The following is a 26,124-nucleotide window of genomic DNA, read 5'->3' on the forward strand; positions in this document are numbered from 1 at the left end:
ACACCGACTCGGTTACATTGACGTGTTTGCGTGATGGTGTGCTTTGGCAGGGCCCGCTAAGGTGTTCGTTTCATGCAGGGACCCCACCTACAGCAGATCGGTTCTCTCCCACCTGCAATGAGTCTGCTTTCTTGTTCACTGGCAGCTTTGATTCTCCAGTTTTCTTTGTTCCAAAGACTTGCAAATGTCTATCTTCTCTCTCTCTTTAAAAGCCCTGTTTGCTTGCTACAACGTGTGAGTCAGAGAGGAAAAGGCCGGCTTCCTCTCGCTCACTTTTCATTTCACTTTATGTGTGAATATAAGCTAGTTTTAACTTTGGATGTGTGTGTGCAACTTAAGTTCAACCGTGTGTATGTGTCCATGTTCTCACTGTTAAAGAAAACTGTTTTAAGGAGTCCCAACAAAGTCTGTTCATTGTATCTCCTTCTAGACAAAAAAATAACAGGTCTCAAATATTTTAAACTAGTATGTGCTTTTAGATGATGATAAAAATGTGGTCAGATCTGTTACAACATACTGTCTGATTCAGTTCTGCTTTAACATACATTCTACATGGTGGTCAAACTGTAAGGTTCTAAAGATCTATTCAGATGAACAAAAGCTAATGGGCATTCCTGCAAGCCGGTCTTCGCTGCTGTCAGTTTTTACTGTTGAGCTTCCACAGCAAATTTCCTTCTTTACCTCTTTGTCCTGCCAAGTTAAAGTCAGCTGGAGGATTCTGGGTAAAGTACTCCTCCACAGCCTCTCCGCGTGGACCCAGCTCTCCACGCAGATCCTGCTCTAATGTCACTAAAGTCATAATTTTTATCTACCCAACAGACAGCCCTCAAACGCTGAGATCTGGGGAATATGGTATTTAAATGTTTAATTTAAAAGGCTTTTCATTACAGAGAGAAAGGTTAGCTCCTGGAAGCAACCCCTAGTTCCTCCAAAGATGGCGGGGTCCAGAAGAACCTCCGCCTGGAGCTTGCTTCTCAAGTAGCAGCGCTAGCCACTGACAAACCTGCCTTTCACCTCAGCCGCTGCAACCTCTTCAGACCGTGGCCAACAGGCCACTGGGGAATCGACTGCCTCGTTGACCAGGACAAGGCGGGCTGGTCTTCTACAAACTCCTAATCCACAGATCTTCTGGAGTCTGGCAGGCCCTGAGAGCTGCCAGCCGAAATATGGAGGTTGCCCTGCGCCCTGCTCTCAACCATCGTGGGGGGTCCCTGGGGTGGCTGTTTAGGCAGCCAATCAAATAAGTCTGGTAAATCACTAACTCAGGTAAAATTTATCCTTCTCAGGATCTCTAAAGCAGTTTGACGACTGGTAGCTTTTCCAGTGCCTTCTCAGTTCTCCGTGTAAAATTCAGGTCCCGGGCCTCACTCTCCTAGAGCTAATGTCAAGTCTAGACACCGTTTACCTCATACCAGGCCCAGGTAAGAAATGAACTCACACAACAGATTTCCCCTACATGTCAAGGTGACGCCATGGTCATGGGAGGAACAGGTGCTTTAAGTGCTAAGCAAATGCAAAGCTTCAGATGTGAGGACCCAAGAATGTTTTAGGGTCTAAGAGGGTGTTTTAAGGGATCCTCATGCAAGTTATGAAGTCTGAGGATAAGAATGTTCCAGAGTATGAGAAAGGGACCTAAGGTGTGTAATGCAAGTTATGAAGTCTGAGGATAAGAAGCTTAGGTGATGACAAAGGCAAGCGGTGTGAGGCACTGGAAAGAAAAAAACACGCTCCGGCCAGGCGATGGTGACGCACGCCCTTAATCCCAGCATTCGGGAGGCAGAGGCAGGCGGATCTCTGTGAGTTCGAGACCAGCCTGGTCTACAGAGCTAGTTCCAGGACAGGCTCCAAAGCTACAGAGAAACCCTGTCTCGAAAAAAAACCAAAAAAAAAAAAAAACCAAAAAACAAACAAACAAACAAAAAAACAAACCACGCTCCGGATCCCTCTCTCATTATGCTACTGTTATATGAGGACCCCAAGGGTCCACAGTCTTAATACTAATCAATACAATTAGAAAAAGCCATTTGTCTGTCTCTGACAGAGTGCTACCATGATCACGGCTGCAAGCTCGGGATTTTAAATTCTCTTTGGTTGTCTTCCAACTATAAACAAAAAACTTTGTTGCTGAGCGATGGTGGCACACACCTTTAATCCCAGCATTCTAGCGGCAAGCAGATCTCTGTGAGTTCACGGCCAGACTGGTCTACAAGAGCTAGTTCCAGGACAGGCCCCAAAGCTACAGAAAAACCCTGTCTCCAAATCCAAACCAAACATTGTCACCGTCATTTCTGATACGAGTACACTGCCCTTTCTATAAAACAAATTTCAGTGCAGATTATAAACAGTGGAAATGCTAATGTGTCTAAAACTTAGGTTTTCACAAACTCAAAGAACTCTTGTAAGTTCCAGCGGTCGACTTGGAAGATTTGCCTCAAACAAGTCAGATGTACCCCTCCCTCAACTACTAGACCCTAAGAGTCCAAGCCTCCCCACTTTTCCCCAGTCCTGACACCCTCCCACTCAATCACCAGGACCTAAAGGAAAAAAATTCTCTAAACTTAACCTTGTCCTCTGCTCTGCCAGCACTCACCATGTCTAAGAGACACTGGACAGTTCCTCAGAGCCTGGACAGCAGTGAAACAACCCTGGATGTGGCAGCACCCCAGCTTTCTTAAAGATGGTGGATACACCCTAGGTCAGCAGGAAGCAGACTCGAGAACTCAATGCCCTTGTTCCCTTAACCTACCACACCTAACTCCTCACCTTTTTAATAGAAAAGAAGGGAGGAATGTTAGCATCAAGACACATCTTGGCCCTGCCCCTTGGGAACTAGGCACAGTGTGTGACACCCTGCACCCTGTATCATGCCTGCATGCATGGCAGACAGTACCCTGTCCCTTTAAGAGAGAAGCCTGCCTCTTCCCGCTCTCTTCCTTTCTGCCACTTTCTCTGAGGAGGCAGCTTTCTGTCTCTCTCTTCTTTTTCTCCCCCTGCATCTCTCTGTCTGTCTGTCTGTCTGTCTGTCTGTCTCTCTCTCTCTCTCTCTCTCTCTCTCTCTCTCTCTCTCTTCCCTTCCTACTGCATTCCAAATTCTATAAGTTAGTACTGAAGGAGATGTCATGGGATTAAACAAGAAAGTGACACAGTAGGTGGACAGAGAGAGACACATACAGATGGGTAGGTGGGTGGGTGGGTGGATGGATGGGTGGGTGGATAGATGGACGGGTGGGCAGATGGATGGGGTGGATATGTGGGGGAGAGGGTTGGTGGGTGGGTGGGTGGACAAATGGATGGATGGGTTGATAGAGACATACAGACGGGTGGAAGGCTGGGCGGGGGGGGTGAATGATGAATGAATGGAAGGTAGGGACTGGTAGGTAGATGGGTAAATGGATAGACAGGTGGATGAATAGAAGGATGAGCAGATGAGTCAATGGTTCATAAATGAAGGTGTACGTTGCTGAAAAATCAATTCGCCGTCCCCTGGGAAGAATGGGTTTCTGAGGTTTCTGGAGAGCAGCACAGAGCATACCCTCTTATCGGGCCAGGGCACTCACCCATGCCGCGGAGCTCCACAGCAGGGCGGCACAGCTGGAGGGCTTCTCTGACCAGATCAACCTCAGGAGAGTTCATGTGAGGGGCACACATGTCAAAGTCATCCAGCAGGTCCTCAATGCCCCCAGAGATGCCCCTACAGGAGATCCAGCTCATGTTCCCTGTGGAGGACAAAGAGTGAGGAAAGTCGGAGCCCTTGCTTTCTGCTGGCTCATTCTGAGGGTGGGAGGATGGCTGCCCTTTCCTCCTGGGGTTCTGGAACTCTGAAGTCTGGCACTGAGGCTGTTCTGTGGAGGGCACTGAGCTGTGGTTGATAGAACATGGCCTCCATACCAGAAGGTGATGATACCTCTACCTACAAGTATGACTCAAAAATGTCTCCAGGATTTGCCAAGTGTCTCCTAGAGGAAGAATGTCCTTTGAAAATCACAGGTGGGTGGGAAAATAAGTGGATGAAATAGCTATGTAGACATCTAGCCACCAGCCACCCACCTAACCATCTATCCATCCATGCACCAATCCATCCATTCTTCTACTTGTCTACCTATTCATGCACTCATCTGTCTACCAACATACACATTCATCCATCTATTCATAAATACATACACACCATCTATTATCCCATCTACCTACCTATCTATCCATCTAATCCATCCATCCATCTATCCATCTGTATCTATAATTATCTACCTGTATGGCCATTTATTTATCCATTCATTTATCTGCCATACCTTTACTGGTTTAACTCTGTAGTTTTCCCCTCAGTACCAACTTCCATTCATCCATTCTTCCACTTCCTATCTCTCAACCACTCATTCATTCATCCATCTTTCTGTCCATTCATCTATTCATCCATGACGTGGGATTTCCCTCTGCATGCTTGACTACCATTGATAAACAAAGGAACTTCTTTGGGCCTATAGCATAGCTATAGGGGAACAGAGCTAGGCAGGGAAAACTCAGCTGAATTCTGGGAGAAAGAAGGGCAGGGTCAGAGAAAAGCCATGGAACTGCCGGAGATAGACGCTGTGAACTTGTGAACTTTACCCAGTAAGCCACAACAACTTGGCAATACATGGATTAATAAAAATAGGTTAAATTAATATGTAAGAGTTAGCCAATAAGAAGCTAGAGCTAAGGGCCAAGCAGTGATTTAATTAATATAGTTTCTGTGTGATTATTTTGGGTCTAAGCTAGCTGGGTGGCCAGGAACCAACAAGCAGCTTCCCTCCAACACATCCATCTGTCCATTGAGATCACAGATGTGGATGGATGGTTAGGTGGATGGATGGTTAGGTGGATGGATGGATGGATGGATGGATGGATGGATGGATGGATGGATGGGTGGGTGGATGGATGGGTGGGTGGGTGGGTGGATGGATGGGTGGATGGATGGATGGGTGGATGGATGGATGGGTGGGTGGGTGGGTGTGCTAGGGAGGCTAAGGTCCTCGTGGTCTCTGTCATGGCAACCCTTACCCAGCACCTCCTGCTTCAGCTCCTCCATGCGACCCGCATGCAGCAGATGGAAGGGCAGTTCTGTCAGCTTCCTCTGGTTGGCCACTGTGCCTGAGAACCACAGCGGCTGTGGGGCCACCTGGTGGAGGTGGGAAGGGGCATCAGCTTGGGCTAGAATTCAAGTCACTCCACAAACATTGGCCAAGCTGGCAGTCTATGCTAGAGGGGACAGGGATATTGTGGCAAGCAGAGATACCCACCACTTCCCAGATGGAGGGACCTGGGACTTGAGCATTTCAAGGATGAGGCATGGCAGGGAAATGGACCCTTGCTGCTGAAAGTGGGCATTGGAGCTGGGGCTCGGGGGATGAGTAGGCGTCTGGTAAAATACGTCAGAGCAGTGGCATTGCCAGGCCCTATGTTGCTTACCTGCAGTCACTGATACTCAAGAGGCGGAGACAGGAGGATTTTGTGAGCCTGAGGGAGTTCTAGGCCAACTTAGACAGCAAGGTGTGGCCCCATCTCCAAAACCAAAACCAATACCCAATAGCATAGACCGAGACCCAGAGGCCGAGCACGGTGAGTTTAGGAAGGGCCAGTGACAGGCAGGTGAGGAGACTCAGACAGGAGCAGTGGATGGGAAAGGACTGGTGGGCAGGCTGGAGATGTAGGCACTGGGGAGCTATGGGGGATGTTGGGGAGGGGCGCGGCCAGACTGCATTCTAGGATGGTTCCTTGTGAAGACAAGATGATGCAGAGCAGATCAAGGACTGGGAGAGCAGAGAGGAGGGCCTGGATGCTGCTCAAAGGTGGAGAGGTGGCTGAGCTGAGCCTCAAGCCATAAGCATGCGCAGACAGCATCCAGGTTATGGACACCAAGGCACAGGAGGGAAAGGGGCAGGCAGAATGATGCAACGCTGACGGGAGTGTGGGTGTGTTGCTCTTTGTTCTCTTCAGTGTGCTCCCCAGTAATTGCACATACCCGTGTGTGTGTGTGTGTGTGCGCGCGCGCGTTCGTGTGTGTGTGCCCAATTGTGTTCCCTGTGTGTGTGCCCATGTGTGCCCATGTGCATGTGCCCATGTGTGTGTGCCCCTGAGTGTGTACCCCTGAGTGTGTGCCCCCGAGTGTGTTCGTGTGTGTGTCCCTGAGTGTGTTCCCTGTGTGTCCATGTGTGTGTGTCCCTGAGTGTGTGCCCGTGTGTGCCTGTGCATGTGTGCCCTTGTGTGTGCCCGTGTGTGTCCCTAAGTGTGTTCCCTGTGTGCGCCAGTGTGTGTGCCCATGTGTGTGTGCCTGTGTGTGTGCTCGTGTGTGCGCCCATGTGTGTGTGTGCTCATGTGCGTGCCCGTGTGTGTGTCCCTGAGTGTGTCCCCTGTGTGTGTGTGCCAGTGTGTGTGCCCATGTGTGTGTGCCTGTGTGTGTGTTCGTGTGTGTGCCCATGTGTGTGTGTGTGTGCTCATGTGCGTGCCCATGTGTGTGTCCCTGAGTGTGTTCCCTGTGTGTGTGCGCCAGTGTGTGTGCCCATGTGTGTGCACCCGTGTGTGTACTCCTGAGTATTTGTACCCGAGTGTGTGTGCCTGTGTGTGTGTACACCTGAGTGTGTGCCTGTGTGTGTGTGCCCATGTGTGTGTGTGCACACAAGAATGCATAGTGCAGAGGTAGATGTCACAACTCATCCTCAATTTGTTCCATGTGACTTTTTGAGACAGGTTCACACTACACCACACCAGCTGCGGGAGGCAGACTGGCCATCTAGCCCAAAAGAGCCCCTGAACTCCCCACCATGGACTTTTGCTTTGTTTGAGACATAGGATTACTAATCAGCCCTGGCCATCCTGGAACTCGCTCTGTAGACCAGGTCGGCCTCACACTCACACAGACCCTCCTGCCTCTGCCTCGGAGTGCTGGGTTAAGGTTTGAATCCCACCATGCGTGGCTGTGTATGCCTTTTTAAGAAAGGTTTATTTTATTTTATGTATATGGGTGTTTTGCCTACATGTGTGCCTATGTACTACATGGGAACAAGGTTCACAGAGACCAGAATGGGGTATTGGATTCCCTGGAACTGAGTTACAGGTGTGAGCAGCCATGCAGGTGCTGGGAGCTGAAACCATCCAGTGATTATTTTTTTTTCTTTTTCTTTATTCTTTTGGTGTTTTGAGACAGGGTTTCTCTGTGTGGCCCTGTCCTGGAACTCACAGGCTGGCCTGGAACTCAGAGATCTGCCTGCCTCTGCCTCCTTAGAGCTGGGATTAAAGGTGTGCACCACCACCGCTGGGCTACAGCCAGTGCTCTTAACCATCGAACTATCTCTCCTGGCTTTTTATGTGGGTTCGAATATTCAGCCAAGATACAAGTCTTCATGTAAAGAAGACACACAGCTCTGTCGTCCTCAGGTGCAGCCAAGAAGACGCCCGTGGGTTGCAGGGAGGCTGCACCCTCCCAGCTGAGCAGCTAACCCAGCAGAATGTGGACCATCTTCAACAAGTCCCACCACTGACTGATATTTTGCTTTCATCCTCATCAATGCTAAGAAGGCTACACCACATAAACACTTTGTGCAAAAGAGCACATACACACCCATGTCTACTGAGCCCTGCACCCAGAAATACATCCTGGGGCTGAAGGAGGCCCTCGATGCTGTGGGTTCGGAGGGCGTTGAGAACGGGGGAGAAGGAAAAGGACAGTCACGCCAGGGTGTGGCTTTGGGAATGGGTGGCCTCACCTTGCGGTCCAGGTTAATGGGCTTCCCCACGAGGGGCAGGGTGACGAGTTTCTTGGTGCCTTGGCTCCAGGCTCCAGAGAAGAATTCAGCTAGCACGCCGTGTCTCTTGGATCTCTCAGGCCCAGACAGGTATCGAACCTGGATCACCTTGGACAGCTGTCTGTGGAGAAAGGGCACAGGCTGATGGCTCAGGGGACAGCACAAGTGCAGAAGCTGTCCACTCCGCATCCTGTTTTCACTCAACGCTGCTCTCTAAAACAGCCCTTCTCTTTTACTTCTCTTTCTCTCTTAAACAGTTTTGCTTTTTTGCTCAGGTGGTGGTGGTGCACACCTTTAATCCAGCACTCAGGAGGCAGGGGCCAGCCTGGTCTACAAGAGCTAGTTTCAGGACAGGCACCAAAGCTACAAAGAGAAACCCTGTTTTGAAAAACAAACAAACAAACAAGTTTTGCTTTTGAAGGTAATGAGATGGCTCAGTGGCTAGAGGTGCTTGGTGCTGAGCCTCATGACTGGAGTTCGATCCCCGTCATACATTGCAGAAGGCGAGAATTCGCTCCCACAAGTCCTCTGACCTCCAGAGACACCACAGCACACACCCACACCTACCTGCCCACAGAAATAATAAATAAATAATGTAAAAATGACCTTTGCTCTGGTGTGGTGGGTGATGCAAGACTGTCATGGTAGCTACTCAGAGGCAGGGGTCACAGGTTGAAGTCATGTGTGGCTGGACTGAATTGAGAGCTCCAGACCAACCTGAGGTACCTTAACAAGACATCATGGCAAATCAGAAAGTGAAAAGAGGCCAGGAAGATGGCTTTGTGGACAAAGTGTGTATTGTGTAAGCATGAGGATCCGAGTTCAAATCCCCAGCACACATGCAAAAGCCTGGTGAGGGGGGAAGTACTGGCAATCACAGTGCTTGAGAGGGAGCAAAAGGGAGAGGAGTCTAGAAGGCAGGCTTGCTGTGCAGCCATTGTGGCTGAACAGAGAGACCCTCTCTCCAAATACTGGGTGAAGAGTTACGGAGCTCAACCCTGAGATCAACATCTGTCCTTCATAACTACATACACACGTGAGGGTACCACAGACAAATGCATGCACGCACACACACACACACACACACAGAGAGAGAGAGAGAGAGAGAGAGAGAGAGAGAGAGAGAGAGAGACACCAGGACAGTGGTTAAGGGGGGGAGCCCCTGCCTAGAATCCCATGCACATCATGCAACATTCACACCATCACAAAACAGACAGATTAGGTGTGTAGCGTTTACCCTGGGACTGGTGTGTGCTGGATTGTTTGACTACCCCAGAATGGGAGTCAAGGATTTGACTGGGAGCCTTTGCTCTCAGGGCTCCACGAAGGCAGTGTCCCCTCCGAAGGCCTACCTGTGTGCGATGGCCAACAGCGTGCAACCATCCACGGGCCTCCTGGTCAAGCAGTGTCCCAGGTCCCGGCGGAGCCGCACCCACAGCAGCGGCGGAAAGCGTAGGAGCTCCTTGCTGGGTGGTGTCCAGTCCTGGTACACGGCCTGCAGGACCTCATCATCCAAAGACAGCACGTCCTTCAGCTCTGCCTCTGACAGACCGTACCTGTGGGGCAAGGGGCAGCACAGCACCGTGACCGCCCTGTGAAGAGGACGCGCACGGACTGTGCGTGCAGCTTCTCTCAGGGAGCCTCCAGCTCAGACCCCTTCACACGCATCTGGCGAGCCCTGCACAGGCCACTCTCCAGGCTTAGGGGGTCTCAGTCCAGCATGGTGACACACTTTGTCATCCCAGCACTGGGGAAGTGGAGGCAGGAGGATTGTGAGCTCAAGGTCATCCTTAACTATGTACTGAGTTCCAGGACAGCCTGGTCTACATGAGAGTCTGTCTCATGTTTTTTGAGACAGGGTTTCTCTGTGTAACAATCCTAGCTGTCCTGTAACTTGCTCTGTAAACCAGGCTCGCCTCGAACTCACAGAGATCTGCCTGCCTCTGCCTCCTGAGTGCTGGGATCAAAGGCATATACCACCAATGCCCTGCTCAACATGTAGAGCGCCACACAGGCTGACTAATGCCAGTTTTTGCCCCCACTGCGTCTTATGCTGCCAGTCGTGGGACCTGGGTTTGATAGGGAACTCTAGGGTACACCCCTAGATGGAATGTACCCATAATGGAATGATGCTCTTGCTTCTTTGTGTTTGAGACAATGTTTTGCACTGTAGCCCAGGCTGGCCCAGAGCACACCAACCTGTTATCTTGACTTCCCAAGTGCTGGGATAACAGGCATGCACCGTCATGCCTGGTAAACCATACTTCTTTAATTCTATTCTTCCTTCTGTATTTCATGTGTGTCTGGTGTGCACGTGTGCGGGCCGGCATGAGGGAACTCAAGACTGATGGCAGACATCATCCTCAGTGTCTCAGCCACCTTATTCTCCGAGACACGTCTGTCAGTCAAGGCCAGAGCTCACCAGCGTGGCTGTGTGGCTGGTCTTGTTAGCCAGCTTACACAATTTGCTGGGAATCACAGGCAGGCTCCATGCTCACGGGCATGTGTGTGGCTCTAGGGACTCGAACACTGCTCTTCATATCTGGGCAAGCATTGCCCCATGGAGCCACCTCGGCTTCCAGGGGCTGATCCGCTAATGTTGATGAGTGGATTTGTCACACACACACACACACACACACACACGTTCATACACACATGTGAACTCACAAACACGTGCTCTCACACAACCATGCATGCATGCATACACACACATGCACACCCCTCCCAAACTGGACTGATCACCATCATTTTGAATTTCTAGCAATAAAGACCTGAAAGGGCACAGTCCAAGAATGTATACATCCCCACATTAAAGATGGCGGCTCACACTAAATAAATAAATACAGACCCAGAGACTCTTCTGTTTTTACCTCTATATAAGATGTCTACGAGGCCAGGCCGTGGTGGTGCATGCTTTTAATCCCAGCATTGGGAGGCAGAGGCAGGTGGATCTCTTGAGTTCGGGGCCAACCTGGTCTACAGAGTGAGTTCCAGGACAGACTCCAAAGCTACAGAGAAACCCTGCCTTGAATAAGCAAACAGAAGAAAACAAAACAACAACAACAAATGATGTCTATGGAATGTCAGTTAATATGGAGTGGGAAAGACCCTCACCGTAATTCAACCATTGCCAGCACAGATCATTGGCTTCCAGCCTCCACCCTGCAGTGCCCACAGGACACCAGGAGACCTGGAGTCTGGCTGCTGGAGCCCCTCTGTGAAACAGTTTAGTATCTGTGGAGAGCCTGAGCTCACAGTTCATCCACACTGTGCTCTTGATGTGGACACACACAGTCGCCAGACCGTGTCACTTAGGGAGCAATGTCCCGAAAACAAGGCTCCAACATGCTCAACACAGGTTTTGACCGTCTACTGGGCTCTGCTGGTTTGGGGTTTTTGTACAGAGTTTCTCTGTTGTAGCCCTTGATGTCCTGGAACTCATTCTCTAGCCAAGGCTGGCCTCAAAAACTCACAGAGATCCACCTGCCTCTGCCTTTCGAGTGCCACCACTGCCCGACTGGTTTGGGTTTTGTTTATTTATCTGATGTGTGTATGTGTGTATGTTTTGCCTGAGTGAATTTATGTGCCCCACACTCTTTCCTGGTGGCTACAGAGGCCAGAGAGGGGGTCAGATCTCCTGGAACTAGAATTAACCTAACCCTAACCCTAATCCAACAGTTGTAAGCTGCAAAATACAGGGCCCAAACCCTGGTCCTCTGCAAGAGAAGCATGTGCTCTTAACATCTTAGCCACCTCCCCAGCCCATTCTCCCCACCCCACTTATTTATTTATTCTGAGACATCTCATGTAGCCCAGGCTAGCTTCAATCTCACTATGTATCCAAGTATAACTGTGAAGTCCTGATCCTCCTGCCTCCACCTCCCAGGTGTGCACCACCACACCTGGTCCAGACGGTGCTGGGATGGAATCCAGGCCTTCGTGCATGTCAGACAATGCTCTGCCAACTAAACCATCTGCCCACTGAGCTGCACACATTCTGCCCGCTGAGCTCAAAGAACTCCATCTACTGCTGAGCCTCAAGCTCTCTGCCCAGTGAGCTTTGGCGGAAGCAGAAGCGCTGCCCGAGTTTGTGAACAGCAGTCGGGTGGGGCCCTGGGTGTGGTTCCTATGCCTAGGAAATTGACTGGCCATTTCTTACTGTTGAGCCCAGCCTGTGGAGCTTCGTCGTAGCAACGAAGGGACTAAGAAATTGAAGACCTTTTTAGGACTGCGTGGTTTTGAGTGTGTCATGTCTCCCACACACAGCACCTAGTTGATTTGGGAGTTTGGGTCATCTTTGGAAGGTGGAGCCTGGCTGGCAAAAAAAAATTCAATGGAACAGCCTTGAGGATTACCACAGCTTCTGCTCCTCTCCCGTCCTTCTTGTCTGCCACGTGTGAGGAGTCTGGGTCACGTGTGAGAAGTCTGGATCACGTGTGAGGAGTCTGGGTCACGCGTGAGGAATCTGGATCACGTGTAAGGAGTCTGGGCCAAATGTGAGGAGTCTGAGTCATGTGTGAGGAGTCTGGGTCACGTGTGAGGAGTCTGGGTCACGTGTGAGGAGTCTGGGCCACGCGTGAGGAGTCTGGGTCATGCGTGAGGAGTCTGGGCCACGTGTGAGGAGTCTGGGTCATGCGTGAGGAGTCTGGGTCACGTGTGAGGAGTCTGGGTCACGCGTGAGGAGTCTGGGTCACGCTGTCACTCATTCAGCCCCGCGCCAGACATGATCCTGGGTCAGGGTCAAGAGAGGGAGGAGCTATAAAGAATGTGCTGACCATGGGGACACCGTGACTGTGGGGCTGGAGTGGAGCTCAATCAATACAGTGCCTGTGGCACCGTGTGAGGACCTGGCCTCCATCCCCAGTGACACAGAAACACTGAGCATGCCAACAGAGACGTGTGGGCTCCTTGGCATCTGCTTGGTGAGCCCAATGCCAGCAAGAGGCTGTGTCTCTAAATAAATAAATAAAATTTAAAAAGACAGACCTTACCTGAGAGATGACACCACGGTCCCGCCCCCACCATACGCGTGCGCATGGACACATTTGTTGTGTACTCTGTATTAACGTTCCTGTGACTGATTTCTTGAATTTTATGATTGTCCTAATTTGGGTTTCAGACCATCCTTAACAGCTTGGTGGAATACTTAGAAGGGAAAGAAATGTCGTCCATGGGGACTAGATGTCTCAGACAGCCCTGGGACAGTGTATCTGTGGGCGATGGACCCACAGATCGTACATAACAGACAGATACACTGAGTCACAATATGTGAGGCATGCAGGTGATAAGTAGTTCATAGCATAGATGACAGATAATAAAGACACACAGAATATAGAGGTGATGATATATCTATCATCTATCTATTTTCTATCATCTATCTATCTATCTATCTATCTATCTATCTATCTATCTATCTATCTATTATCTATATATCAATCATCTATCTATCAAGCAATCAATCTATCTATCATCTATTATCTATATATCAATCATCTATCTATCTATCTATCTATCTATCTATCTATCTATCATCTATCTCTTTCACGCACACGAAGGGATCTTCGTTACATTCACTACAAGGATGATTGTGCATTGATAGACAGGACTGTCTGAGATGACAGAAAAATCAGATATCCTGCTGTAATGATTAAAAGCTACATATATCTGAAACATCAACTCACACCTCATAAATACACGTGGTTATTTTTTGTCAGTTAAAAAATGAATTAGGGATGGAGAGATGACTGTGGGTAAGAGCGCTTGCTGCCCTTGCGAAGGACCTGGCTTTATTTTCCAGCCCCCACATCCAGCAGCTCACAACCACCTCTAAAGCCAGACCCTGGGGATCTGACACTTTTTCTGCTCTCTGCAGTCATCAGCATGCATGTGCACAAGCCCCACCTCCAACACATGCATTCACACAAATAAAAATCAAATAAACCTTTAAAAAATGAATTGATATGGGTGTGGTGTGCACACATTTAATCCCAGCACTCGGGAGGCAGAGGCAGGAGGGTCTTTGTGAGTTCCAGGCAAGCCTGCTCTACATGGAGAAACTATTTCAAAAATAGATAGGTAGAGAGACAGATAGATGGACAAACAGACAGAGAGACAGACAGATTTAAAAACAGAGAAGATAAAAAAGGAATACAGTACAACTCCAACACCGAACCAGGGGTAAAAAAATAGTCACATAATTATCTCCAGACAGCAGCAGAGGCCAGGATGAAGACTGACAGCCCTTATAATAAAATATTTTTGCCACAAGGAGGGAGAGGCTGGTAGGCAAGGAAGCCACAGGCACAGGTGTTGCAGGTGGCTAGTCACAGCAGAGCCATAATCACTGGTGCAGAAAACAAATGCACCCATGCCACCCGCTCGCTGCTCATGCTCAGCTGGCTTGTCTCCCTCACACACGGTCCAGGCCTAGCCCATGGACACTGTTACTGTGCTCTGTCAGGTCTTCCCTCCTCGACAAACAACCAAGACATGCATGTACACACGCACGCACAAATGCAGAGAGACATGCACGCACACGAACAGATATGCACACACAGACACACAAATACAGGCACACACAGAGACATGTGTATAGGCACAGAGACATAAACACACATGTATGTGCACACACACAGACATGCACACAGAGACACAATATACACATGTGCATGTGCACACATGCACACACATATATATGCACCTGTGTATACAGACATGGACACACACACCTGGACCAACCAGATCCAGACAATGCCTCACTAAGGCTTCCTTGCATGTCAAGGCCAAGGCATTCAAAGCCAACTGCTGGGGAATAACCCTTATGCACACTGCATTGCTCTCATTGTTAATAAAAAGCTGGTTGACTGACAGCTGGGCAAGAAGAGACTGGGCAAGACAGCCTGAGACAGAGAGAATGCTGGGATGAAGAGTGGTGGAGTAACAGGAGTCACAAGCAGACACTGAGAAAAGGTACTAAGTCACATGGTAGAGTGTAGATACGAAATATGGGTCAATTTAAATGTGAGAGCTAGCTAGCAACAAGCCTGAGCTATTGGCAAAGCACTTATAAGTAATATTAAGTCTCAGTGTTGGTTATTTGTGAAATTAATGTGGGATTCTCCTCTGTATGCTGTGGTTACTATTAATGAATAAAGAAACTGACTTGGCCTGATAGGATAGAACAGAGCTAGGTGGGGAAACTTAAACTGAATGCTGGGAGGCAGAGATGAAGAGAAGCCATGGAGCCTCCACCAGAGACAGACACAATGAAACTTTGCTGGTAAGCCACGACCTTGTGGTGATGCACAGATGAATGGATATGAGTTAAATTCGGATGTAAGAGTTAGCAAATGAGAAGCTAGAACCAACGGGACAAGCAGTGACTTAAATAATCTAGTTTCTGTGTGATTATTTCAGGAGTCTATGTGGCTGGGAAACAAACAAGCAGCCTCCTTACAAAAGGAAATGTCTGCTGGGACAGGAAAACTCTGCCTACAGCAACCACCACAGCTGTGAGGGGGTAAGTTACGTGCAACAAACCGACCACCGGCAAAGTACAAGTGCCAAGTGGAGCTGAACCAGGACAAGCGTGCCACTGTCTCTTCTCATCCAACAGAGTTTGCAGTCTTGGCCAGAGCAATGTAAGATGAACATGGTTGTGTGTGTAAAAGACCCTAAGACAGGACGTTCCTGGAGTAATGTAAGATGAACATGGTTGTGTGCGTAAAAGACCCTAAGACAGGACGTTCCTGGAGTTGACCAATACTTTCAGCCAAGCAGCAAGCTACAAAATCAACACACAGGGTGGACCAAGGCTCAGCCCTACAGCACGTACCTAACCTCCACAAAACACTGGTTCTGTCCAAATCCCTGTGGAAAAGGAAGGAAGAAGGGCTGCCCATGGCTTGGTAGAAAGAGCATCTATCTGGGAGTGTGAGGACCTTAGTGGGAATCTGCAGCATCCATACAAAGGGATGGGTGTGGCTGTGAGGGTGTGGCCATAACCCCAGCTGGGTCAGTGAGAGACCCTGTCTCTAGGTACTAAAGCTGAGAGGGAAAGAGCCCGGGTACCGCATCTTCCCCTGGCTCTGCACGCACACACCACACACATGCACCTGACCAACAGAAAAGGAGGGGTGGAGGGGAGAGGGGGAAAAGGGAAGGGAGGGGGGAAAGGGAAGGGAGGGGAGGGGGGAGGGGAGGGAGGGGGGAAGAGAAGGGAGGGGAGGGAGGAAAGAAGGAAAGGGAAGGGAGGGAGGAGAAAGGAATGAGGGAGGGAGGGAGGGAGGGAGGCACATAGGAACATGGGCAGATTTACCTGGAAGACACAATGTAGCCCAGTACATGAGCCACCAGCAGCTGCCCGTGTGTCTCCTCCAGGCGGATGCAGAGCTGGTGTGTGGCTTCCTCAGCTGTGGTGGCCAAGGGCACTGGTACAGTGAAGGAAGCCCATTTCCGAGCCTCCTCAAAGGCCAGCCGTAGCCGCCCTGGGTGGCCGCACTCTGGGAGGCTGGCCCAGAGGATGTCCCTCTGACCCGGGCTCAGCGTCCTCCTTTCTGCATGCAGTAGCAGCTGGATGAACTCCTGTCCTTGGCATCCAGACAGGGCCTTCACCTCCCAGTAGGCACTGGGGTCCTTGAGGGTCTGTCGCAGGGTATGTAACACCTGCTGGTCTGAGCATGCAGAGAGGATGACGTGTACCCTTGGGGGACACTTGAGGGGCAGCCAGGAAATCCTCTGAGAATGGCATGTGGAATCCAGATCATCCACCGAGTCCAGGAGCAGAACCAGGGACTCAAAGTTCCTACGGGACACCGTGTGGAGGAGGGTGTGAAAGAAGTGGCCCAGCCTGCCATGGACCTCCAGGACCTGGGTTGGGGGCAGTGGCAGCCCGTAGGCCAAGCACACCTGGAAGGACAGGCTCTTGAGGAGGCTTCGGGCATCCAGGCTCATGGTTGATGTACCTAACAGCCTCAGGACAGTCACCGTCTTGTGGCCAAGAAGCCCTGGTACCTGCTCGGCTAGCTTGCACATGAGGGAGGTCTTCCCGATGCCAGGAGGTCCAAAGAGAACCAGCGGAGTATGGGGCCAGATGTCATCTTGTCTGAGCCGCTGCCTCAGCTGAGCCAGGAGCTCTTGCCGGCCGCAGAAGATTCTGGCGGACTCTGCACCCCGCCAGAGGTGCTGGCGGATCTCCTGGTAGAGCCAGCCCAGCTCCTGTCTGCCTGACTCTAGCTCTCGCAGTTGCTCCAGGACTTGATGGTTGGTCCTGGCCACGAACTGCTCGCTCAGCTCCTTCAGGTAGCGAGCGTGGGCCTTATTCTTGGGATTGACCAGGTCTCGGCTCCAGGGCAGGCGGTGGGACTTTAGGGCTCCAGGCTGAGCATCTAGGATGCGTCCCTTGAGGCCGCTGAGAAGACTCTGGGCGTCCGTGTCCAGGCAGCCGTCTGCCAGCCGATCAACCATCTTCAGAGAGCAATCGTCCAAGATGTGTTTACTAAGGTCCTGCACATCTCTCAGGAAGACAGTGGCTCCCTGGTCCCCTCGTGCTGAGCTCAGGAGGCCTTGCTCAATCTCCCACTCAATGACTGCAAAACAGAGCGAACAAGAGAAGAGGCCATGGGGTCACTGAGGCCTGTGAGGGGCTTCGGGGTGACAGGTTCCAGGGGAACACAAGCTGTCAAGGTGAGCAAGTGGGACTGTCACTTGGGGTAGCTTGCAGAAGCCCATGGGGGATATGCACTCGTGTGTGTGTGTGTGTGTGTGTGTGTGTGTGTGTGTGTGTGTAGACCAGCGGCCAGCCTCTTCTGTGTTATGCCAGAAGCTCGATGTCAAGTCAGCCTACCCGAAACTACAAGCTTCGAGTTCAAGGAGAGACTTGGTCTCAAAGGAATCAGTGACCAACGACAACACTCATGTCCTGCTCTGGCCTCCACCTGCATGTACCCACACAGCCGTTTGCACAGAACACGCACGGCACAAACACCTCCTGGGTCACATTGCTGGCTTAGCATACAATGCTTTAAGCCAGCCTGGACCACACAAGGAGACGGCCTCGGAAGAAAAAAAACATGAAAGCCAGCCGGTGTGTGACTCCATTGATGAGACATCCAGATCAGGCACATGTGTAGACAGCTAGCCAATGAGCGGCCTTCTGCAGCTGGCCCCAGGGAGCAGCCTCCTACTCAGGTGATAGAATGTTCTGGAACTAGACCGAGGTGGCAGTACACAGCATGGTGAGTATTAAACTGTTTGCTTTCTAAATGGGGTTTTCAACTTTGTGAGTGTCCCCTCAAACAGTCAATCAACAAACACTCGGCTCCTGCATGTGTTAGCCTCTGTGGTCCACATGGGGACTCCATGTCAAAGGTCACCTCTGAAAAAGGTGATGAGTGAATGAGACTGTCCCCCCCAGACATGAGCCATGGGGACAGGAGGCTGTGCAGGTAGAGAGGAAGGAGGAAGGAAGGAGACTGTCCTCCCAGACATGAGCCATGGGACAGGAGGCTGTGCAGGCAGAGAGGAAGGAGGAAGGATTATTACAGAGTTTGGAGTCTTTACTAACCAGTTGGGTAGAAGTAGCAAGCGCTGTCTGGGAACAAGCTTGCACCTCACCCACAAAGGGCCAAAGAAGATGAATCTGTCGATGGCAACCAAGTGAATGTGCCTGAGTGTGTCAACGGCTTGACCCCAGTACCACAGCTGGCTGACCCCCCCCAGGGTGTGCTGTAGCACCTCCCCCCACCCCCAGCTCTTTTATCTTTTAAAGATTTCTCTCTGTGTAGCCTCGGCTGTCCTGGCACTCCCTCTGTAGACTGTTAGAGGCTGGCCTCGAACTCACAGAGATCCGACTGCCTCTGCCTCCTGAGTGCTGGGATTAAAGGCGTGTGCCACCACCACCTTGAACTGCCCCCTCGAGTACTGAGGCGGCTGCTGTATACCATTACAGTGTGTGTGGTGCTGGGGATGGATCTCAAGCCCAGGAATTTATAGAAATAAAATTTTGTCTTAAATTATGTGCATATGTGTGTGGGTTTGTGCTTGTGAGTAGAGTCTGGGTGTGGGGGCAGAAAAGAACTGAGCTGGGGTCCTCTGAAAGAGCAACCGGCGCTCTCCCGCTGAGCCATCTCCCTGGACCTTAGTTTCTAGAAGCCAGAACTCGCACTGACTTGTCTCAGGAGGCTCTTGTTTTTTAACTGCAGCCAGAGTTATTTTTGAAGCCTCTCTGAGCTGACGGGAGAGCCAGGCCCCTAGGGACACTGTGCTCCAGTCAAGGACAAGAATCACCCAATGTCCTCTCTCCAAGGCAGGCATGGAGGCAGGTCGCTTACTCAGCTGCTCAGGACGCTGAGGCAGGATGATCACAGGTTCAAGGCCAGCCTGGGTGACTTGCTGCAAAATGAAAGACTAAAAACAGCTGGGCTGGAAGGACCTGGTGTCGTCTGAATTCCAGTTAACTGGAATGGGAAGGACCTGGCGTCGTCTGGATTCCAGTTAACTGGACTGCACCAGTGTTAAATTCTGAGTCTTAGCACATGCACAGCAAAATTCCCAGCACCACACACAGGTGTAATGGTGAACAGCAACCTCCTCAGTACTCTAGAGGCGGAGGTGGGGGGCTGGGGGGAGGAGTTCAAGGTCATTCTCGTTATGTAACAGATTCAAGGCTGGCCTGTGTTACAGGAGATCCTACCCCAAAATAAATAAATAAATAAACAAACAAACAAACAAATAAACAAATAAATAAATAAATAAATAAAAATCCTCCAGAGGCTGGGGCAATGACTCAGTGGGTAAAGAGTTTGCCATATATTCACAAGGATCTCAGCTCATCATAGTAATCATAGAAAGGCGTGCTACGTGACAACTGGCTGACACCAGCACACTGGGAACAGACAGGGACTCTGGGGAGCAAGCTGGTCATCTACCTATGAGATCAGGGTTCAGTGAGTCGGGAGACTCCTGACAAGTGCAGGCCACATATGTGCACACACCCTGTGCACCTGTGATTACACGAGCATGCTCAGACACACGCGCGCACACACAGCCTTCTAGGATCAGCGAGATGCATCAGCGTGTAAAGGTCCTTGTAACCGAGCTTGACGACCTGAGTTTGACTCCTGCAAACTGTCTTCTGTCCTCCGTACATCTCCACAGCGGGCACACACTCCGCAGCCCATAAACAAATGCATATAAAAAAGCAAACACATTCTTGAACACGCTCAGTCCCAGGCAAACTGGGTATGGTGGTCACTTTGGGAGAGGAGGGCAGTCAGGGCACAGGAAAAGATCCTAGAGACTGACCCTGGTTTGGCTCGGGCTGTGCATTCTCCAGGGAGTCAAGCAGATTTGGCATTGACTGAGATGAAACACTTGTATTTGAGGTCTTGGGGGATGTCTGTTGTCTCCCCCAACAACACCTGATCCCTGGGCCTCACCTGATCGATGATAGCGCTTCCATTGTTCCTGGCTGAGGAGACCCAGCCTCCGGGCCTCCTGGGCTCCGCCTTGCAGGACAGAGGTCAAGGTGGCCTCCTCAGGCCCTGGGTCCTCTGCGGAATCTGCAGACTGCAGCACGTAGGTGGGAGGGATGGTGTTGTCGTCTCTCCGGAAATGCCTGGCCACCAGCTTCAGATCTCGAGGCCTGGAGGTCAGCTGGGCCCTTAGTGCCTCCCACTCTTTCTCCTCGATCCGTTGGGGAACCAGACAGGGGCCATACTGGTCGCCCAGGAGAGCCTGGCAGGAAAACAGATGGGGCATGGGTTCAAATCCCATTTGACACTGTCAAATTTGACTAGGGCTGTGAAGGAAGCACACTGAGGCTCTGAACGCCAGCCTGGTATGGCATCATGGTAACAGTTACAGAAAGAACCCTGGTCAGAGCTGGGTGTGGGGGTATGGGGGATGCCAGCACTCCTGCTGAGGCAGGAGTGTGGGTTCATGGCCAACACGGACAGCAAAGGAAAGCTGTCTCAGAAGAACGAAGCCCAACGATAGCCACAAGATGGAGAAAGAAGAGTGAGGAGGGGGAGAGAAAGGGGAAGATGGGCGGGGAGGAAAGGTAATGGAAAGAGACACACAGGGAGAGGGGAAGGAGAACACCCGGAAGCAGAAACTGAGGCAGGCCTGTGTGTATGCTTGCACATGCAGACCTGTGCATGCAAGTGTGTGTGCACATGTGGTGTGTGTGCGCACGCACATGTGGTGTGTGTGTATGTGTGCGCGCGCATGCATGTGCATGGGCACACACGAAGGAAACAGGCAAGTTTCTGGTGCTTTGAGTCAGGGCTCCCATGTTGCTCAGGCTAGCTCCAACCTCAGCCTCCTGAGTAGCAGAAAGGCCCAGGCCACACATCCTGTTCAGGACTGTCAGGCAGTTCCTCCAGGGTTCTCACAGCCTCCCAGGAACAAGGTCCAGCCCACCTCAGAGGGAGGTTTGGGGCTGGATCCACAGAGCAAGGGAGGTTCTAGGAGCAGCTGGAGCCCCAGGAGGCCCAGCCTCTACAGGAGGTGCGTGGGGAACCCGAGGACTGCTAATGAGTTATTTACCACAGAACTGTCTCTCCAGGGTCCCAGTGTGGGTCTGATTTCGTGGAAAGTCCCCAACAAGAGTGACAGTGATAGACAGGCTCTGGGGACAAAGCGGGCAATGCCGTGGAGGAGTCGGGACGCCTCAACTCGGAGCTGCAGGCCTGTGGATGGGGGAGGCCTGGGGACCCTCCTTCCCCTTGCAGCTGAAGCATCTGCTTTTCTCAGCCTGCAGTGAGGGCTGGGAGTCACTTTCCCTGTGACATCCTCCAGTCATTTCTCATTTAATGAAGCATTTTCTCAGGGCTGGTAAGATGGCTCCATGGGTAAAGGCATTTTGCTGTGGAGTCAGACAGCGTGAGTTCAGCCCCTAGAACTCGAATGGTGGGATGAGGGAAGCGGTTTCTGCAGGTCGGCCTCTGACCTCCACACGTGTGCTAAGGCCTGCGCCCTGTTGCCATAGATAAATAAACACACAGAAGGGACGGGCTGGTGGCACAGGCCTGCTATCCCGGCGCTGGAGGCAGAGGCTGGAGAGTTAGTCAGCGACCAGCTTCAGTTTCATAGTGAGCGTGAGGCCGCCCTGGGCCACGTGCGATCTCTTCTCAAAAGGGAAAAATGAAACCCTGTTCTCCCTGCTAACTCAACATGATTCCAGGTCTCTGGGAATAATAACTGAGAAAGGGAGTTATAAGCAAAAGGACATTTTTATCGTGTGTGTGCATGTGTGTGTGTGTACATGCATGTGTACATATGTGTGTGTCTGTGGTCTGTGCACATGGAGGCCAAAGGTACACACAATATGACTCCTAGCCTTCTTCTACCTTATTAATTTTTTTAAAGTTTATTTCCATGTGTGTGAGTGTGTGCTGTGGTGGACGCAGTGCCCACAGAGGCCAGAAGAGGGTGTCAGATCCCCTGGAGCAGGAGTTTACAGGCACCTGCAAGTTCCCAGATGTGGGTGCTGGGTCCTTGGGATCACACAGGCACGGATCACTGCTTAGCATCTCTCCAGTCCACACTCAGTCTCTTCAGGAACCTGAGTTCTTTGACTGCCAAGAACTCACTGACTGGCTGGTCTTTGCCCCCATCTCGTCTTTGCCCCCTGGTGCTTGGGATTTGAACTCAGGTCCTCATGCTTGCACACCAGATACTTTACACACTGAGCCCTCTCCCCAGCCCGAGAAAATAAATTAAAGCAGTAGCAATGAAAACATACTGGGAGTTGAGTATGAAGAGGTCAGGACACAGTCTGAAGACACCAGGGCACTGTAGTTAAATCATGTGACCAGGAATGGTGGACAGTCAGAGCTACACAGGGAAGCCCCGTCTCAAAAAAAAAAAAAAAAAAAAAGCAAAATAACAACCACCACCACAACAACATCTGCAGAGGCGTGCCTCAGCTCTTGCCCAGTCCCAATGTTTGCTTTGCTCTTCTTACTATGAGGTCTCCTCATGTTGCCTAGGCTGGCCTCCAAGTCATTAGCTCTAAATGGGACATCTCTCTCAATTCCCTCCCAAAGGGATGGGAAGGGTGCTGTGGACACGTGGTTGTTGAGCGCACGAACCCATGGCAGCTACACCTGCACATGTCCAAGACAGCTAAAGTCTGTGTGTGTGGGAGAGGGGTGCCCTGGCCTGAGACCCTGTTGGCGGTCCATAACTGCTGGGGGAAGGAGAGGGGTGCCCTGACTGCCGGGGAAGGAGAGGCACTTTGTTTCAAGGGTGGGACCTCTAGCCGGTTGCAGGCTCTGGGATGGCCGTGTGCATTCAGTGCACTAACGGGACTCATCCGGTTACCTATTTATTTATTTATTTTGGATTTTCGAGACAGGGTTTCTCCATAGCTTTTTGGTTCCTGTCCTGGAACTAGCTCTAGTAGAACAGGCTGGCCTCGAACTCACAGAGATCCGCCTGCCTCTGCCTCCTGAGTGCTGGGATTAAAGGCGTATGCTACCACCGCCCAGCCTGGTTACCTTTTTAAAAGACACAAAAGTGGGAGAAGGGGTGTCTGGGAGATTGAGGGGAGTAGGCAGAGGAAGTTGGGGTGTATTTGATCAAGATAAAGTGTATGAAGGTAAGAAATTGTCAAAGAAGACATTTTTAAAAATATTCTTTAAAAACAGACTTCTGGGTTGAAGCAATCCTCCTGCCTCCATCTCCCAAGTAGTTGCGATGACAGGTATATGCCTGCACCTCCAACTTCTTCTGCTTTGTTCTCTGAGGCCACACTAGCCATAGGACACTCTAGAAATCTGGGAGATTGCTAATCCGTGATGCCAACACACTCACACGATCCAGGCAATGTGAATGCTGCTGTGCAGGATCTGTAGCCCTTACCGTGGGCACTGAGGGCCTGTGAGAGGGTATGTGCACATGAGTGCAGTGCCCGCAAAGGCCAGAGGAGGGCATCAGACCCCAGGGACTGGAGTTGTGATAGTTGTGAGACACCTGACATGGGTGCCGGGAACTGAACTGGAGTCCTCTGCAAGACCAGAGGAGCACAGATTTTTTTGTGTTGTTATTGTTGGTTTTGTGTGTGTGTGTGTGTGTGTGTGTGTGTGTGTGTGTGTGTGTGTGTTTTGAGACAGGGTTTCTCTGTAGCTTTGGTACCTGTCCTGGAGCTCACTCTGTGGACCAGGCTGGCCTCAAACACACAGAGATCTTCCTGTTTGCCTACCTAGTGCTGGGATTAAAGACATGCACCACCACTACTGGGCTTAATTTCTTTTTCTTTTTTTATTTTCATGTATTTATTTACTTACTTACTTTTAAAAAACTTTTTTATTCATTTTACACAGGAACCACAGTTCACCTCCCCTCCTTCTGTTCCCCCCAAAGCACAGGCTTGTAACTACTGGGTCTGAGGGGGTTTGTTTGTTTTGTTTCAAAACAAGGTCTCTTCATGTGTCTCTGACTCATGGAACTCACTCTATAGACCAGGCTGGCCTCTGCCTCCCAAGTGCTGGGTACTACCAGCTTGGTTTTCTGTTTGTTTGTCTTCCACCTTCTGAGACAGGAACTTGGCAGACAAGGATGACCTTGACCTCCTGCTCCCACTGCCCCCACCTCCGGGTGCTGGAGTTACGGGCCTGCTCCATCCACCAGGTTGGAGATTATTTTGGTGACAGAGGAGGGTACAGGTGTGTGTTCCAGACCAGCAGAGACATGGGACGTGGCCTCATAGACTATTTACCCGGATGCCGAAGCGTGTCGGGCCCCTTCTCTCTGCCCCCTCTGTCCCTGTTTGCTAGTTCCGTTTGTTTTGGATCGGATCTCCATCCATTGTTCAAGCAGAGAATCCTGATTTGTAAGTTTTCCCCCTAAATAAATATCTATCTCTCAGTTCTGAGCCAGTGTGAGATTTCTTTTAAGCACCCAATATCTCTACCATCAATGGGTTAATTTAAGATATAAGAGCTAGCTGCAATACTGTTAAGCTATTGGTCAAACAGTATTACAAATAGTTTCTGTGTGATTATTTCAGATCTGGGCAGCCAGGAATGAATAAGCAGCCTTCCATTTACATATGTAGAGTGGACCAGGTGGGAAGAGTGAAGGGAATTTTAAACCAGCCTGGAAAATTCCCTCCCAAGTTATCATTATACTCTCCAACTCACTTACTGTTGCATTTGATTACTAATGCCTGAATTCCAGCTACTTCTGTTACTGATTAGTTATGTCTGTCATGACCAGTTTGCGGGGGACTGGTATGTTTGCTAAGCTGCCACCCACTGTCTCACTCTTCTGTCTGCATAGCTGTCAGGAGCCACACTGTGATGGAAAACAAATAAGGGCAACTCCACCTACCCTGGCACACTCACCACAAAAGCTGGTCCTACGGACGTTCTCTGGCAGCGGTCAAGTTCTTCTAAGCAAAGTTCTGTGGTCAAGCAGTTAGCAGCCTGCGTGTCTGGGATGCCCCACCTCAGATCAACCGCCTTGGGATAGAAAAATGAGGTTTCCAATGAGTGACTTGTTCTACAATTTTGTTCAACTGAAGAAGTTTCTCCCGATCTGCTTTGGCAGCATCTCTCTTCTAGGGGTTTCTAGATTAGACAAATTGGAGGCTAGGGATGTAGCTAAGGGGCAGAACGCTTGCCTAGAATCATGAGTAAGGGGCTGGGGATGCGGTGTGTGGCAGACGGTTTGCATAATGCATATGGCTGATCCCTGGATTCCATTCTACACCAGAATAAAGGAACAAAAGTGGCGCACCTTAAATCCCCGCACTCGGGAAGGAGGCAGAGGCAGGTGGATCTCTGTGAGTCTACAGAGTGAGTTCCAGGACAGGCTAACACAGGTAAACCCTGTGAGACCTGGTTCAGAGGTTAAAAGCACTGACTCTTCTTCCAGAGGACTGAGGTTCAGTTCCCGGCACCCACATGGCAGCTCACAACTGTCTGTAACTCCAGTTCCAGCGGATCTGACACCTTCATACTGGCATATATACAGGCAAAACACTAACACACATTTTTAAAGAATTAAAAAAGATTTTTAAAAAGGAAGAAAAAAATTTTTAAAAAGGAAAAAGTGGATTCTTGGTGTAATTATGAGAACAGGAAAATACATACCCACACTAAGGGGATGTCTTTGCTAGCTCCCTAATTCCCACCTGTCTCTTTCTCAGAAGGTCATGAACTTCAAGAAAAGACCCTTGGGCTCCTGATGCTGATGCAGAAGGGAAGGTTTTGAGTTCAAGGCCTATCTGAGCTACAGAGAGACCCTGTCTCAAGGGAGAAGAGAAGAGAAGAGAAGAGAAGAGAAGAGAAGAGAAGAGAAGAGAAGAGAGGAGGGGAGGGGAGGGGAGGGGAGGGGAGGG

The 26,124-nt window shown here is 50.5% G+C and overlaps 1 protein-coding gene across 3 annotated transcripts in view; it reads right to left on the bottom strand.

Annotated features, from left to right (window-relative positions):
* Nwd1 (NACHT and WD repeat domain containing 1) overlaps window positions 1-26,124 on the bottom strand; it is an 89,070-nt gene that overhangs the window by 52,172 nt on the left and 10,774 nt on the right. For all 3 annotated transcript variants that reach the window (XM_050128402.1, XM_050128401.1, XM_050128400.1), the window contains exons 3-9: window positions 25,127-25,243; window positions 20,213-20,510; window positions 16,093-17,362; window positions 9,128-9,331; window positions 7,737-7,896; window positions 5,035-5,152; window positions 3,558-3,716 (exon numbers count right to left, since the gene is read on the bottom strand). In XM_050128402.1, the coding sequence (XP_049984359.1) occupies window positions 3,558-3,716; window positions 5,035-5,152; window positions 7,737-7,896; window positions 9,128-9,331; window positions 16,093-17,362; window positions 20,213-20,510; window positions 25,127-25,243 (2,326 nt within the window). The remainder of the gene's footprint in view (window positions 1-3,557; window positions 3,717-5,034; window positions 5,153-7,736; window positions 7,897-9,127; window positions 9,332-16,092; window positions 17,363-20,212; window positions 20,511-25,126; window positions 25,244-26,124) is intronic.

The sequence above is a fragment of the Alexandromys fortis genome, unplaced genomic scaffold, assembly GCF_014885135.2.
Source record: "Alexandromys fortis isolate MF-2015 unplaced genomic scaffold, M_Fortis_MF-2015_v1.1 scaffold_296, whole genome shotgun sequence".
In the NCBI taxonomy this organism is placed as follows: domain Eukaryota; kingdom Metazoa; phylum Chordata; class Mammalia; order Rodentia; family Cricetidae; genus Alexandromys; species Alexandromys fortis.